Source organism: Passer montanus, unplaced genomic scaffold (assembly GCF_014805655.1).
Source record: "Passer montanus isolate IOZ18808 unplaced genomic scaffold, ASM1480565v1 scaffold52, whole genome shotgun sequence".
Lineage (NCBI taxonomy): Eukaryota > Metazoa > Chordata > Aves > Passeriformes > Passeridae > Passer > Passer montanus.
The window spans coordinates 326863-342114 of NW_024370152.1; the positions used below are offsets into that span (position 1 = coordinate 326863).

The 15252-nt window shown below is 42.1% G+C and overlaps 1 protein-coding gene across 6 annotated transcripts in view; it reads left to right on the plus strand.

Annotated features, from left to right (window-relative positions):
- The window catches only part of RNF38 (ring finger protein 38), a 107339-nt gene extending 102995 nt beyond the window's left edge, over positions 1-4344 (plus strand). For all 6 annotated transcript variants that reach the window (XM_039724081.1, XM_039724087.1, XM_039724082.1 and 3 more), the window contains one exon: positions 901-4344. In XM_039724081.1, the coding sequence (XP_039580015.1) occupies positions 901-963 (63 nt within the window). In that variant the 3' untranslated portion in view covers positions 964-4344. The remainder of the gene's footprint in view (positions 1-900) is intronic.
- The last annotated feature ends 10908 nt before the right edge of the window (positions 4345-15252 follow it).

Genomic DNA, 15252 nt, shown 5'->3' on the forward strand with positions numbered 1-15252 from the left:
TGATAGGGAAGAGCTCTTTTCACTCATCCCTTTGCAAGGGAAGTATTGACTCATAGATGTTACATATTTTTCTGGGGCGTTTTCTCATTATTTGCTAAAATGAAATTAGCCAGTATTTGAAAAGAGGAATGAGAAGGCAGAAATACTTTCCCAGTAGCTTAAGGAATGTTACTTCTTATCTGTCTTATTTTTTAAGAAAGCTAGAAAAGTAAATAGAGCAGTAGAGAAGTAAATGAGTCACAGGATGTATTTTCAGAGTGCTTTACTGAAGAGCTAAATCTAGGCCCACTGCTGTGTGTTACTTGAATACCTGCTTGGTCGGGTCATCTTTTCTTTATTTTTTTAATTCCTCTTCCCCATTACTAAAAGCCCCTCCCTTTTTCCCTAGTTTTCTTTCAGCTTTGACCAAGTCTGTATAATGTTTTTCTGTGATGATAACCAAATAAACAAAGTATGGTGTCATTCCTGATTAGCACAGTTTGTAACAATATGACATCCTGGCACAAAATGTTTATTTGAGCCCAAGGTGTGTCAGTTTGTTCTGGTGGTTTTCCCTTCAACATACAGTTCAGGTTGTTAGTTGCATCCATCTGACTGCAATATACTATAATTGTAAATCCACATTAATGAAACCACCATCATTTATCTAGAGCCTTATTTGTTGTCTTGCTTTGGCCTTAAAGATAGAAGGCACATTTATTTTTTGTAAATGTAATTTTGAATTGGCAAACTCACCACACCACTCAAACATAACAAAACAAATTAAGAAAAGGCAAAAGCACATTCTGTCTTCTCTTGAATTGCTCTTCAGCAGTCACAGATGTCAGTGTCATGTACACATTACTTTAACAACATATTTGTCAGTCTGGTTAACCCTCTTTTGTTTTTGTGGTTTCACAGGCAAATCGTACCTGCCCGATTTGTAGAGCTGATGCTTCAGAAGTGCATCGTGATTCAGAATGACCGATCTAAGAGCACAAATCTGGTTTGGGTGTTTCTGGTCACATGTATATGTGAACTCTCTATTGAACTTACCTACCCATGTGGCTTCCAGCCTACCCTTTACACAAAAGGGTCAATGAACCTTACTTTGCACTGTGTGACTTAATCAATTATAAAGCTTATAACTAGTCTTCACAGTTACGGGATTGTTATACTAACAAGTGTGATTGGAACTCCAAAGATTTTTTTTTTTAGCTTAATTTTGTGTGTGCACTAACATTCCCTGGGTTTTGTGTGATCATTCCAAGTATTGCTGCGAGATTACTGTGGATGTGATCTTTTAGCATAGCTTTTATATAAAAAAAAAAAAGAAAAAAAAAAGTGGTAGCTCCAAACAATATAGCAATCTACCTTATATAGAGCCTTCAGATACTGTGAGTGGGGATGAACAGTGTGACTGTGTTTGCCTGAGAGAGGGTGAGTGAAGTGTGCTTGTGACTGGGTGTGCCTGCGTGTTTGAGAACCTATATACCAGCATGTACTGAGAACGTATGTGTGTAGTAATAATTATGCTGCAATGTATAATCTTGTGTGTTATTTAAACAGTACTAGTACTGTACACTGGTTCCTTTCCTTGTGTTTGCAGTTGCACACTGAATGCGATGGGTGCAGCAATTACAGACATTTAGTATTTTGTCCCCAACGTACTTACAGGTGTAAAGACCTTTCTACCTACTACTATTCAAACAGCTGTTCTGCTTCCCCTTCACTGGAGGCTTTAAGTGTGTACCACTAAAGAATGCATTGATTCTTCATACATGAGTAACCTTGGGGGTTTTATCATATGTTACAAAGTCTGGATTTTTTAATGGCTGATTTACAAGTTATTTTATCAATGTAGAGTCACAATATCGCATTTAGCAATATTAATGTTTTCAATTGCTGAAATATATCAATGTTTTTCTGTTTTCCTTTTAAATTTTTCTAGCTGGGTTTACCAGTTATGTGTTTCTTTCATGAAAGGAAGCAGGAAATACACTGGGGGTGTCCTGGTCTTGAGGAACAGGTCTTAGCTTTTGCCCATTGTATTTGCTAAGGACATCGTCTTCTAGCTTATAAACATTGGCTTTAATTACATTCATTCTTTGTCATCTGCAAGGAAGTTGGTATGTAACTAAAATAACTTGTAAAAGGTTACAATTTTATTCCTGTGACTTCATGAATAAAATACATTTTTTAGTGTTTTCTCAGAAAAGTAGAATTTCATATTTCTTTCACCCTATCACAAGAGGAGGTAGGTTTTGGTCATAACCTGCAGAATTCAGTTGCCCTGATGCTGCTTCTTTCCCTTCCTTATTTCATGATGAGTGTAATAGGAAGAAGGAACTCCTAGGTTTTTGCAATCAAGTTTCCAGAGTGCTCCACTAGAGGAGAAATTTGGAATACTTTCCAGAACAGTGCTGTGAAAAAAGAGGGGATAATGTCTATTCAAGTGCTCTGAATAATATTTTATTTGGGCCATTGAAAAAAAAATTAGCTTTTTTGTAACATTCACACTAACATCTCTGATGTGTTCTAGCAAAATATTTAGGTCTGCATATACCACAATTGTGGATAGGATGCACTTTTTGCAAAGAAACTCTTCTCATAAATTCAGTGTCATTTCTTTGGTTGCAGCAGCAGCACAAGTGGCACAACTAGCAGTATTGCTACAACTTGCTGCCAGTCTCAGCTTTAAGTTTATTCTTTATAATTTCTGATGCTTTGGTATACTGCTATGCTTTAGTATCAGTTAAAATTTCAAACAGTGTTAGATGTTCTCCATGCCTGTTTTCTTCTTTGAAGATTTTACAGACCAGTCACAGCTCTTGGTGCAGCTAAATAAAAGCACAATTTTGCCCCATTTCATATGTTTTTCCCTCTGTTTAGTTATGCACATAGTTCTCAAAAATAGTGATGCTTTCTGTACGTGTCCTTACTTAGGAACACTAAATAAATAAAAATGCTGTTACTTCCACTTCAAAATACTAGAATTTCTTTTTCCTCTCTTCCAGTGGAGTTAAAGAATAGACTTTTCACAATAGCACCTAGCAGGTTAAATAATATGTAATAAAATTTATTTTTTTAACAAATAAAATCATGTTTAAAAAGCATATGCCACGTATGTCTTACAAAACTTAGCCTCTTTTATAAAACTGCAAAAGAAAAAGAATCCATGTACAGATTTAAACATGACTAACATTTCTGTGTTTAGTATTCAGTTCAAAGCATGGAAAGAGGGTACTTTTTCTAAACTTGATACAAGTAGACAAGACACATACTTCTGAAACTGAGGGAAAGTAGTTCTCTTTCTGGAACTGGAGAAATGTCCCTTTTCCCCCACTAAAATCCAGTGAGACAGTGGGAGATCTAGGAGATGGAGGGTCTAAGTTGGTAAAATCCTGCAATTAATTGTTGCACTCTTATGGCTCATCTCTTCTGGAATGATTCTTCGGTTTGCTTGGATGAATGGGGACTTGTTTCCTGTGGTAGTGTGTACAAAGAGCACACGTGCTTATGTTTTGAATCAGCTCAGACAGGCTACAACCACATCTTCTGTGGTGGCTGTCAAGGGCAGGGGATTTACGTTCAGCTCTTAACTGCCATGTATTATGCACAGCTGCCGTGGTGCCTGACAGCACCTGCATTCAGCAACACTTTTTTTATCTTCATTGCCTTTCTGCCATCCAATGACTCTTTTTTTTCTCCAGAAAACACAAGAATATCCAACCTTCAATGTGTTTGCTTTATCATATTGGCACTGCTGTGTTTTTTTGCATAAATGTCAATTTAATTTGACATTTTGATGGATATCAAGGCCTACAGATAATTCCAGTGTCTCATTTTTTGGCTTTCTTTAGAAAAAGAAGTAGGGCCGTGTGTTGTACGTCATTTGGTAGAGGCTCTTGAATGTGACTTCACAGCTCTTAGTACAATGCATAATACTTGGGATGAGACTTATCAACTGTTTTAATTTTAATTGTAGAAAACAGTTTCAACTGAGTTATCTTTGGGCCTTTGTAAAAGCTGTGTTTTTTTCCTTTGGTACATTGTTACCTCATTTTGCTACTTGTGTTTCAGACTTGCTAATTATTATGAAAGCTTATGGTTTTTGTTGGAATCATATTTTGTTAAGTGTTTTCTTTAAATCATATGCTATTGTATCATTTAACATGTAGTTTTAAATGTATTATAAATATCTGTAACCAAATCATTTGAAGGCTTGATAAATTTTTAACAAAATTTGTACATTTTTTATGAGAGTTACTAGTAATGCTTTACTAGGTAGTGCAATGAATTTTTATTTTTAATCCCTGTGCCCAATTTTGGAGTTGAGAGAGTTGTTCGGTAATAAATGTATGATGTACACTTACACAATTTTGTCCTGTTCTTTCTCTGAGGGATGTATGGTTTTCTTTTATTACTGGCCATATTTCTGTGCATCATCATGCAAATTGAAATACTACTGGCAACAGCCACTTGTGTTGTAGGTGTTTTGCCTCCTTAACTGTAGCACACAACTTTAGAAATTCTTATGTTCAGAGAGCCTCAGAAACTGATCTGAAATGCTGAAATGTACCATATTTCTGAGAGTGTGAGAATTCAACATACTCAAAGCCTTGTGTTCTAAAGATCTTATTTACTTAGCCAGAAGAAACTTTGCAGTGATGAACGTGCTTCTTAGAAATACTGTTTGCACTGTGAATCAGCTGAAGAGATGTGTTACACTTTTGCAGTGCCCTAACAGTAGTAAGTGATGCATCCTGAATTATAATGGTTTCATTAGCCAGGGTCACACAAGAAACTGGTAGTAAAACAAAACCAAAAAGAAAGAAAATAAAAGGAGTTGTGTGATTTTGGTTTTAAGATACGTAAACTAAGTTGACAGATATAGTTTTTTAAGAGGTTTTCATTTACATGGGACATTTAGTAGCTGCATCTATAGCAGGTGTTCTAGGTACTCAGACATATTTGAAGATTAATTCATGCATTGGACAATCCTTATGCAGGTTCACACACATACCTTTTGGATTTGGGCGATGTTGGAAAAGAGAAAGGTATCAGTCTGTGAGCTCAGATACTTGCAAAGTCACATTTTTTGCATGAGAGTATATTGCAGAGCAGCTTCCAGCATCTTCAGTAGTTTGGCCATGACCAGTCCTAGCCTGAAGAGCAGAATTGCTCTGCTTCTTTCTCCTGATCTGCTCTCTGCTCCCCACCTTCATGTCACAGTGTCTCAGTCTCTTCCTCAGCCTGTGCAGTGTCTGTCTTTGCTCACAGTCCTGTGTTACTGCTCCCTGAGAGTCTCCTGGCATTCTCATTAATTAGCTCACAATTTCTGTTGCTAACTGCTAGTAAATCATATCACTGCCACCAGCTACTGCATCCTGTGTACTCTTTTGTGATTCAGTTTTCCTTTCTTGCTTTCAACTACTCGTTTCTCTATCTCGTGTGTCTGCTGTAACCCTCCTTCTCCCACAGCTCACACAGTGGTGCACACAACCATCTGACTTTTAGATGTGGTATTTCCTTGCAACTGATTCGCCTTGCAAATCTGTGATTTGCGTGCCCACAGTGCTTATCAACTGATTCAGGAATGATAGCATGCTTAAGAAAAGATGGAGTTGCTCATTTCTTATTTAGTCTCACATGTGCAATAGACAGGTTTGGCTTTGCAGGAGCAGTGGCATTGCTGCAGCTTTTGTCCAGTTCTAGCCTTTGCTAACCTTGGTAGGTGTAGATGTAGTTATTTAACAGCATAAGGATCTTCCCTTAGCTATGATTCTTGGAGGAACTAGGGTACACTGCCAAATCAACTGCCCTTGTCCATATAGGAGACTTCAACTTGCCAGAAATCCACTGCTGGTACAACACAGGTCGTAACATTCTTAAAAACCTTGGTAACGGCTTTACAGAAGTGAAGGGAGCCAGCTGGGGAAGATTCCCTCCTTGACCTGCTGTTTGTCAACAGAGAGGATCTCGTGAGTGAAGACTGGCTCCACCTTGGCCACAGTGACCACAAAGTGGTTAAAATCTTTGTTGATGTGAGAGAAAATCCCAGCAAAACCTCAGTTCTGGAAATGAGGAGAGCAGTCTGCTCAGGGAATTAGTAAGTAAAATCCTCTGGGAAAATGTGTGGGCAGATGCTGGGGTCCATGCTGCTGGTCACTTTTTAAACATCACCTAGGGGCACAGTAAGAGGCAATTCCCAAATGTTGGAAGTCAGGCAATGAGGCAGGAGGCCATCTTGGCCGAGCAGGCATCTTCTCTTGGAAATAAGGCAAAAAGTAAAGTATATGCTCAATGGAAGTAAGGTCAAGTAACATGGACAAAATGCAGAGATGCTGCTTCCCACTGTAGTGAGAAAATTTATGCAGTCAAAGCTCAACTGGAGTAGAAGAAATGGGGACAATAAAAACAGTCTTTTCAAATACATTAATTGCAAAAGGCAGTGTTGAAGTAACATCAGCCTGTTACAGGATGACCAAGGTCACCTCAGAAACAGAGAGGTGGCAAGGCAGAGGTGTTAAATGCATTCTTTGCCTCTGTCTTTAACACAGATTATGGGCTGTGTTATGATGGACCCCCAAGGGGGTCTCAGTGCCCTGGGCTGGAGGACCGTGACTGTGAGAAAGATCAATTTCCTTTTGACCCTGAACTTGTGCAGGATCCTCTCCATCTGGATCCCTGCAAATCTATGGGGCCTGATGGGATTCATCCAGGAATCCTCAAAGGATTTTGCCATCACAAAGCCTCTCCCCGTGGTTTTTGAGCAGTCTTGGGAATTTGGAGTGGTTCCAGCTGATTGGAAGCGGGTCAGCGTTATCCCAGTTTTCAAGAAGGACAAGAAGGCAGACTCCTAAAACTACAATGAAGCCTCACTTCACTGCCAGGTAAAATTGTGGAAAAGATTATTCTGGGAGTACAAAAACACTTGGAGGACAACCCTGTCATCAGTCACAGCCAGCACAGCTTCATGAGGGGAAAATCCTGCTTGTCCAACCTGATTTCCTTCTACAGCAACATAACCCAAGGGAACCCAAGCTTGCTTCTGCAGCAAGCTGACCAAGGGAAGCCAGGTGATGTAATCTTTTTGGATTTCAGAAAAGCTTTCCATACTCTGTCAGTATCTTTCTGGATGAAACATCCAGCACACACCTGGATAATCACACAATGGGATAGGTTCTGGCTCATGGGTCAGGTGCAAAAGGTTACAGTGAATGGGGACATCAGACTGGTGACTGTCACTGGTGGGGTTCCACAGGGCTCCATCCTTACCCCTGTGCTCTTCAACAGCTTAATAAATTACCTGGACACAAGACTGGAAGTAAGTTTGCCAGCAACACCTGACTCAGACCACTGGAGCCCAGGCTAGCTCTTAGGACTGGCACTGCGCCAGGAGCGGGGAACAGCCAGGTTTTGGGTTCTGCCCACAGCTGAACCTGAAAAGCCACTTGCTCTCCAGTGCAGACAAAGACAGTGAAAGAGACTAAGCTAAGACAGCTCCCAGCACCCATCTGCACGGATTTTTAATGAGCCTTGACTTAGGGGGTGGTTACAAATAATGATCCAATGAGGAATTTTCAGGGGAGGAGTGAGGAGAATACATCACTGGTTTGGGACCAATCAGGACTGATGGGAGGAGCGGGTAGGTCGCATGGGCCACTGGGGTTTTCGAGGTTTAGGTATTCCAAAGGTGTGTCACAATCAGGGATTGGCCCTAAGGGGAGAGTGACAGGGAAGGTTTAGAAAAAGGGACTGGGTAGCCTTGACAGGCAAGGGAAGAAGTTGGAATGAAGGGCGGAGAAGGGCATGAGGGACAGCTTTGAGGGAGGGTACAAATCAGGGTTGAACCAACTTTGGGGAGAACATAGGGGCACAAAAGAACAAACCATTAAACAATAAAGTAAAACAAACATGAACCGCAACAAACACTAAATTGGGAAAGCTGTCTACTCCCTCAGAGGCCTTGCAGAGAAACCCGGACAAATGAGAGGGCTGGACAGGCATCACATGTATGAAGTTCATTGAGGGAAAGTGCTAGATTTTGCGGCTGGGACATGGCAACCCAACGGGAATTACAGGCTGGAGAGTAGCTCCATGGAAGGGGACCGTGGAAAGCGACCTGGGGGTCCTGGTCAGTGACCAGTTGAGCACGAGTCAGCAGTGCCCTGGCAACCTGGAGGGTCACCCATGTCCTGGGGTGCATCAGGAACAGCATCACAGCCAGGCAGGGGAGGGGATTGTCCTGCTCTGCTCTGCTCTGCACTGGGGCAGCCTCACCTCCAGTGCTGGGGGCAGTTCTGGGTGGCATAATGGAAAACAGACATTAAGCTTTTGGAGAATGCTCAAAGGGTGACAGTGACACTGGTGAAGGGTCTGGAAGTGAAGCTGTATGAGGAGCAGCTGAGGTCACTTGTTCTGTTCAGCCTGCAGGAGACTGAGGGGAGACCTCATTGTGATTTTCAGCATCCTCTCAAGTGAGGGGCAGGCACTGATCTTTGACTCTCGTGACCAGTGACAGGACATGAGGAAATGGCATGAAGCTGAGTCAGGGGAGATTGAGGTTGCATTACCAGAAAAGGTTCTTCACCCAGAGGGTGTTTGGGCACTAGTACAGGCTCCCCAGGGAAGTGGTCACAGCACGAAGCCTGAAAGAGTTAGAGAAAGGTTTGGACAATACTCCTGGGCACTTGGTGTGATTCTTGGGGATGGTGCTGTGCAGGGCCGGGAGTTGGACAGAATGATCCTGATAGGTCCCTTTCAACTCAGCGTGTTCTATGAGTTTGTGAATTACTGCATCCACAAAGCTCTGTGCTTTTTCAAACACACAAATATTCTGTCTGTGAGCCATCAGTTCTGAAATGCCTATTCTGCCTAACACAGTCTCACATGCTGGCCTTTGCAGTGGATTGCACTGTGCCACTTAACACATCACTGTGTCTCAAAGTGCGATTTCCAGTTGTGAAAGAACTCCAGTACTATCAGACTTCTAGCACTTAGAACAAAATTCAGCAAATCTTCATTTTGATACGGACATCTTGGAAAGGCTCATCCTGGCACCACCAGAAGAATCTAAAGTTAACAGTTGTGCAGATGCCCAAGCCAGCAGTCCTCCATGATAAATGTCTTGGGAGATACCCCACCAAGTTCCTCTGTCTCTTCCCATGGATTTGTGTGTGCAGGAGTATAATTTTCACCGCACCATGTTTGCTAGGGTTTGGAGAATGTTGTTTTGGGTTTTTTTTGAGAAGTGATTAAGGGAAGAATGTGGAGGGAGAAGTTAAGAAGTAATTCATAGCTCATTTGAGTACTAGGAGCTTGGGCCATCATATACTCTTATTTGAAAACTGAAGATAAAGTGAATCTGTGAGTTCAACAAGAGAAACGAGATGGAACTGTACTCAAAACGAGGAATGGAAATATTTTTTTCATGTGCAACAGACTAGTAATGAAATTAAATACATAGACTAACCATAATGTTTATATGGTCTACCACCTTCAAAAAAATTCCTCAGTGAGTAGCTGTGATAGTTTTGCATAGTAATTAGGAAGTATTTCTGTAAAAATTCATTAAACAATCATGCTATTTGAAACAAGTAATTATGCATAGTGGTGCTGCTAAAACACATGTTTTTGCAATATCTGAAGTATTGGTTCTCTCTCTCAGCTTGCTCTTGCTCTGCAGTTTACTGACCTGGTATTGATCATTCTGTACACAGAGGTTATGTCTACTCTGTTGAAACATACGCTTCCTTTCTGCCCAGATCTAGTCCAACATGCAGGGCCAGGAGCACTTTGGGCCTGTATGATTTCATTTTGCTTGGCCTTATGGCATTTTGCTATGTCTTTTCCGTCTGAGGAGCAAGGCCAAATTAAAAAACTAGTTACTGCAAACTGCTTTTCATCTTCCTCTGTATACCATTGCATCTTGGACCAGCATGAACAGATTTAAGGAAACAAAGCAGGGAAAGGAAGTTGCAGAGCATGAAAAGAAGTGATTGCACTTTGTCTTTAAGACTTCTGCATGGAGAATGATCAGTTTGCCATAAAAGCAGTAAATGCAGTTGAATATTACAAATGGTGCAGCATCAGAAAATAAAGATGTCACTTTTGGTCTTGGATGGTTGCTCACTCACGTGCTAAAATGAATTCTATGACCAGACCATCTCTCTGTTATTAATGGCGTGTCTCATTCAACAAATGAAGGTTTTTCTACAGTGCAGCATCATTAAATGTACAAGAAAGGACAGGAAACCATACAACTTCTGTAGGGTTTGACATTTACTGATAAATATCAATGCTAGATGATGAGGAAGTCACAGGGAACACAGTCCCAGTAATGAATTTGTATGGTCATATAATTCTGTGTATCCTCATTTTTGTATAATGTCCTCAACAAGTCAAGTTTCATCAATTTACTAATAGAAGAAGAGTGAAGCAGATAAAGAATTGTTGTGTGACTTCAGTTCACTGCACTGGGGGGTGGCTAAGGATAAGAGCCAGAAGCAAAAGCCTTCAGGTTAACTGAAGGTCATGTGGAATGATTAGCTGCTAAATTCATCCTGAGGTAGCAGGTAGGAGTGCTTTTTTGACAGAACTCCATACCTGAATTGAAAGGTACAATCTGTCTGAATCCATTAAGAAAAGAAACAATTGTCTGCTTTGGTAAATCTTTCTCAGGGTATGAGAAATTCAGATCACAGACAAGATTTGCTGAATTAAGGATACTATTTGCTGATTAAGGAGACTATTCCTTGGGAATCCACTTTACCAAATACCCTCAGGCTCTGGTCTTCCTGGGGATTGTCTTAGTGAGCCCATAATTTTCCTGATGATGGATTTTGCAAGATCTGATAGCAGGGGGAATCTCAGCTTCAAGTGTCACAGATCACAGCATCTCTGAGCTTCAGAAACACTGCTGAGTCTGCTGACTAGAATTTCTGCCCTCATTTCATGGAATGTTAGGTAGGTGGCTCTGTAGGAGAGTGGAAATGGAAAGATACACTTCCATTTAGTTCTTGTTTTGGGACCTGGAGGAAGAAAAGAGCCCAAGAGAGGTTGAGAAGACTGTACCCAGGCACAAGAAGCCCCTGCTGCTCTGTGCCCGTTGGATGAGGGAAAATGCATTCACCAGCAGAAGGCTTCCAGGCTCCCTAGGAACTGCAGATGGCAGCAGTTGAACAGCTAATTCCTTCTGCAGTGAAAGCACCTGGCTGTGTCTCAGAGCTGCAGTTTCAGAACACAAAACGTGCAAACGCAATGCGAGTTCTACACACTCAGTCCTCCTCCTCCCTTTTGTCTTCCCCCACCTCATCACATGGTGTGTTTCCCCTTCAGTAGTGGGAGGGATCATGGTTTATTGCCAAGCTGAACTAGTTTCCTGCCCGTCCTGACAATGACAGCGCACAACAGACAGAGGACAATGTTGCCAGTGTGACAAACCTCCTTGTGAGCTGTGCAGACAGCTCAGCCTTGCTGCCACATGGTCCTGCTGGGAAAAAACAGTCTCTAAGCTCTTTTGTAGAAGCTGTGGAGGATGCTGTGGATGTTGCAGAGGGTGTTGAATCTTTTACAGTCCTGCTGAAGCTCTGTGGCACAACCATGACATTATTACATAGGTACTACCTTTGCACCTCAGAGATATTGCTGGCATTGCTGTTGGGTGAGTGAGACTGGGAGTGCTTTTCTCCTCAGCGGGCTATGCAGAGGGACAGGGTCACTGTGGCAAAAATGGGCTGCAAATTGACAGCAAGCACACTGGGTAAGGCACAGTCCTCAAACAGGGAGTGTTCTGCTTGGCATCCTTTCTACCCTGTAGGTACCAACATTCTTCGTGAAAGCCAGACTCTGTGAAAAGGAAAGTGGTGTGTAGGAGCATATTTCATTTTGAAAGGGTGGTTTCCATGTGAGTTGTTCATAAATGGCACAAATTAATTCATTGACAGGGTATCTAAATTATGGCAGATTGAGGGGTAGATGTATTGGTTTAATATAAGTAAGGCAGGGCTAAGTATGTATATGCAGCTGTGGCTACCATTATTTTACAGTAATAATTACGTTATTATTATTATAGAATAATTCAATTTTTACATAGTAACTCACCTCTTGCACCTCAGATGGTACATAAATGCTGCTGATACATAGCTGCTGATATTCCTGGACTCTTTTTCTAAAAATCTGCAGTTGTTATTTGCCACAGCTTGCTGGGCCAGTTTCTATTGCCCTGGAAATTTTCTGGGGAAGTATGTTACCTGCCTTTTGGGTTGGAACTTCAGCTGCTGTACTTTGGCCCCTGACAGACAACCATCTGTTACTCAGGCAAGAACCACCTGCTCTGCAATTGGCAGTGTTGAGCAAGTATTACAAACAACTGATCACCAGGATAACATGGGTAGGCAGAGGATAGAGAGAACACCTATTTTAAGAAAATTTCAGTTCCCAATGAATGCAGATGGATTTCAGTGCTACCTACTACCTTTGCTGGGATGTCCTAGGAGATTGTTTTTGATGCTACTCTTCAATAACCCAGTGAATAAGCAAAATATAAAAAATAGAAAGTGAAATCAGAATGTTGTCATAAATTGAGGCAGATGGGAAAAGATAATACAGGGAAAAAAAGATCTTTGCCTTACTGCCAGTTAGAGCATTCTCTGTAGCAAACAGGATGTCACAGAAAGAATCCATAGCTGAAGCAAGAGAAAAAATAAGAGAAAATAAGAAAATAAAATTAAGTCAGTACAAAATAGGGTGAGTGGGCATGTGGGATGCATAGATAAGAATGCCAAGCAGAAATTCTACATTTCCTATCCTTAAGTGGCAGTCCCTTTTCCAGCTGCAGTCCCTTTTCCAGCTGCAGTCCCTTTTCCAGCTGCATATCCAGAGTGTGAATTTACATTGAAACTTGCTGTCTCTTCCTAGCTGTTTTCTTCCAAGTAAACCACATGAAACCAGTCTTCCTTGTTCTGAGCATCTCCATGCTGAATATGCAGCCTCAGTCCTTCTGGGACTTGGAACACCAGGTGCTAGAGAATCCCTCCTCTGCTGCCTGTGACAGCAGGAGCATCACTAGGGCTCTGCTGCGAGTTGTTTGCCTTGAACCTGGGAGCTGCCCCTGGCAGTGTCATCTTCCCCAGCCCTCAGCTCACACCGGTCAGGGACGATGGTGCAGCTTCCCGGGCTCCAGGCTGTGCCTGCCCACACCAGGCCCTTGGGAGAGGCGGGACTCCTTGCACTGGGCGGACAGGAGGGGCTGAAACTCCTGCCTGCCATCAAAAGGCAAATAAGCAGGAAGTCTGCGGGGGCATTGGGGGGTGTCGGGGGGGAAGCAAGAGCACGTGGCTGAAGAGGAAGGAAAGGAGCCAGTTGCAGTAAGCAGGAAGTCTGTGGGGGACCTGGGGGGTGTCGGGGGGAAGCAAGAGCACGTGGCTGAAGAGGAAGGAAAGGAGCCAGTTGCACTTTAATTCTCTCCTGTCAGCTAGTTTTCAGTTGTGGTGTCATGCTTTGGAAGGTGGCTGGGAGACCAGAGAGCCTGTGTAACAAAAGTGTTTTGCTTGCAGCACAAAATCTGAAGTAAAGCAATGAATTAGAATTGGTCTATTTTATGTAAGTATTGAGTGCCTTATTTCACAGGGGGCCTGGGACAGTGCTCCTCCTGCTCTGAAGGCTTTCAGTGCACAAGCCAAGGATAAACTCTTGACAGATACTGCTAAGTCCAAATCCATTGCTTGAACTGTGGCCCAGGTGCAAGAGGAGATGTTCACTTGTCCATTGTCAGCACAAAAGTACCTTATTCTGTAGGGAGGTGCAAGAAGAGGCATGAGGAGCATCAGGGATGTTCTTTTGAGATGCTGAACACATGGCTGGGGACACTCAGGGATACCCAAAAGCTAACCCAACCCCTGCTGGCACAGGTATCCCAGGATGGAGCAGCATGTCCCTCTTAAGTTTAGCTGGGGAGGGGAGGTTTTTTGTTAATCAGACCCCAAACAGGGAAAGAGAAGGGGGATGCAGCTGTGGCTGCTAATGTGTCCCTATTCCTTGCATGTGTCCTGCCTCCCAAAGGAGATAGGGGCCAATCCCAAGCCCTTGCACTCTTCTTTCTCCTTTTTTTCTGTCTTTAATTTCCTGTTCTCTGTCTGAGGTCACTGTGCTGCCAGCAACAGTTGTCTGGGCTGAAAAAGGCTTGTTGGCTCATATTGTGGATGCCTCTGCCCTTACTTGTTTCAGGGAAAGCTGGTAAGGAGCACCTAGGAATGCATTCCCAGGTGCCAGCCTGCTGCCAGAGAGCTGCTCTCAGCCCTCACCCACCCAGAATGGGCATGAAGTGCTGGTCAAAGTGCCTTTGGGGAACCCTTGCTCAGACAGACTCTCTCACGGGAGAGTCGCAGATTCCTGGCTTTTTGTCTAACGCCCCGGGGTGTCTCTTTAATCAGTATCTTTTCAGGTTAGGGTGAGAAGCAAAAGGGTCCAAGCAGGTACGGGACTATGCTCCCATCCTTAGACATCACTTAGGTCACTTGTTGGCTCGTGATTTTAGGGGTTTTTCTTGTAAGAACTGTAAAAATTTGGGGCGCAATGCATTTCTCATCTGCATACTGGCTCTGATGTCACTGCTATTTTCTTTACCTTGGAGGGTCTGTCCTGGTGTCTTCTTGGCAAGCGGCCAGCATCAGGGAAACAATAGTTAATCACCAGCCATTAACGGGTAATTGAGTAGCTTTTCTTTGGCAGCGAAACCAAAGAGGTCTGACTGGTCTGACTTGTTTTTTAACTCTGAAACTCAAAAAAAAATTACAACTTTCTATTCATAACATTAAACAAAATTTTGAAATTACAATCAGAATTAAAGTAATATGTAATCAGACCACATTAGCTCTTAATCATATTAATGACCAACTCAACCAAACCAAAACAGTAATTTATCAAATCAAATTAATTGTAGCAGTCATTAGAAACACCTTAAATGAAATAAGAAAACTAGAATATGTAAGAAATCAAAGGACTCCTACACTTGATTCCAGTTGCTGGGATAACCTATGGACTTTCAAAAAAAGTTGGAAAACTATAACCTTCACTGTGTGTATACTCGTTAGTTTGTTCTTATTTCCCTGTTTAATTAAAATAGTGACATCTGCTGTACAGAATAACGTAAGGATCTCTAAAGAGATTAACCTGAAAAAACCAAAAAAAGTAATGAAGTTGGGTAAATAGGATCACCAGAGTGCTCAAGAAATTTATGATCAGTACAAAAAATATAGGAAATGCTAT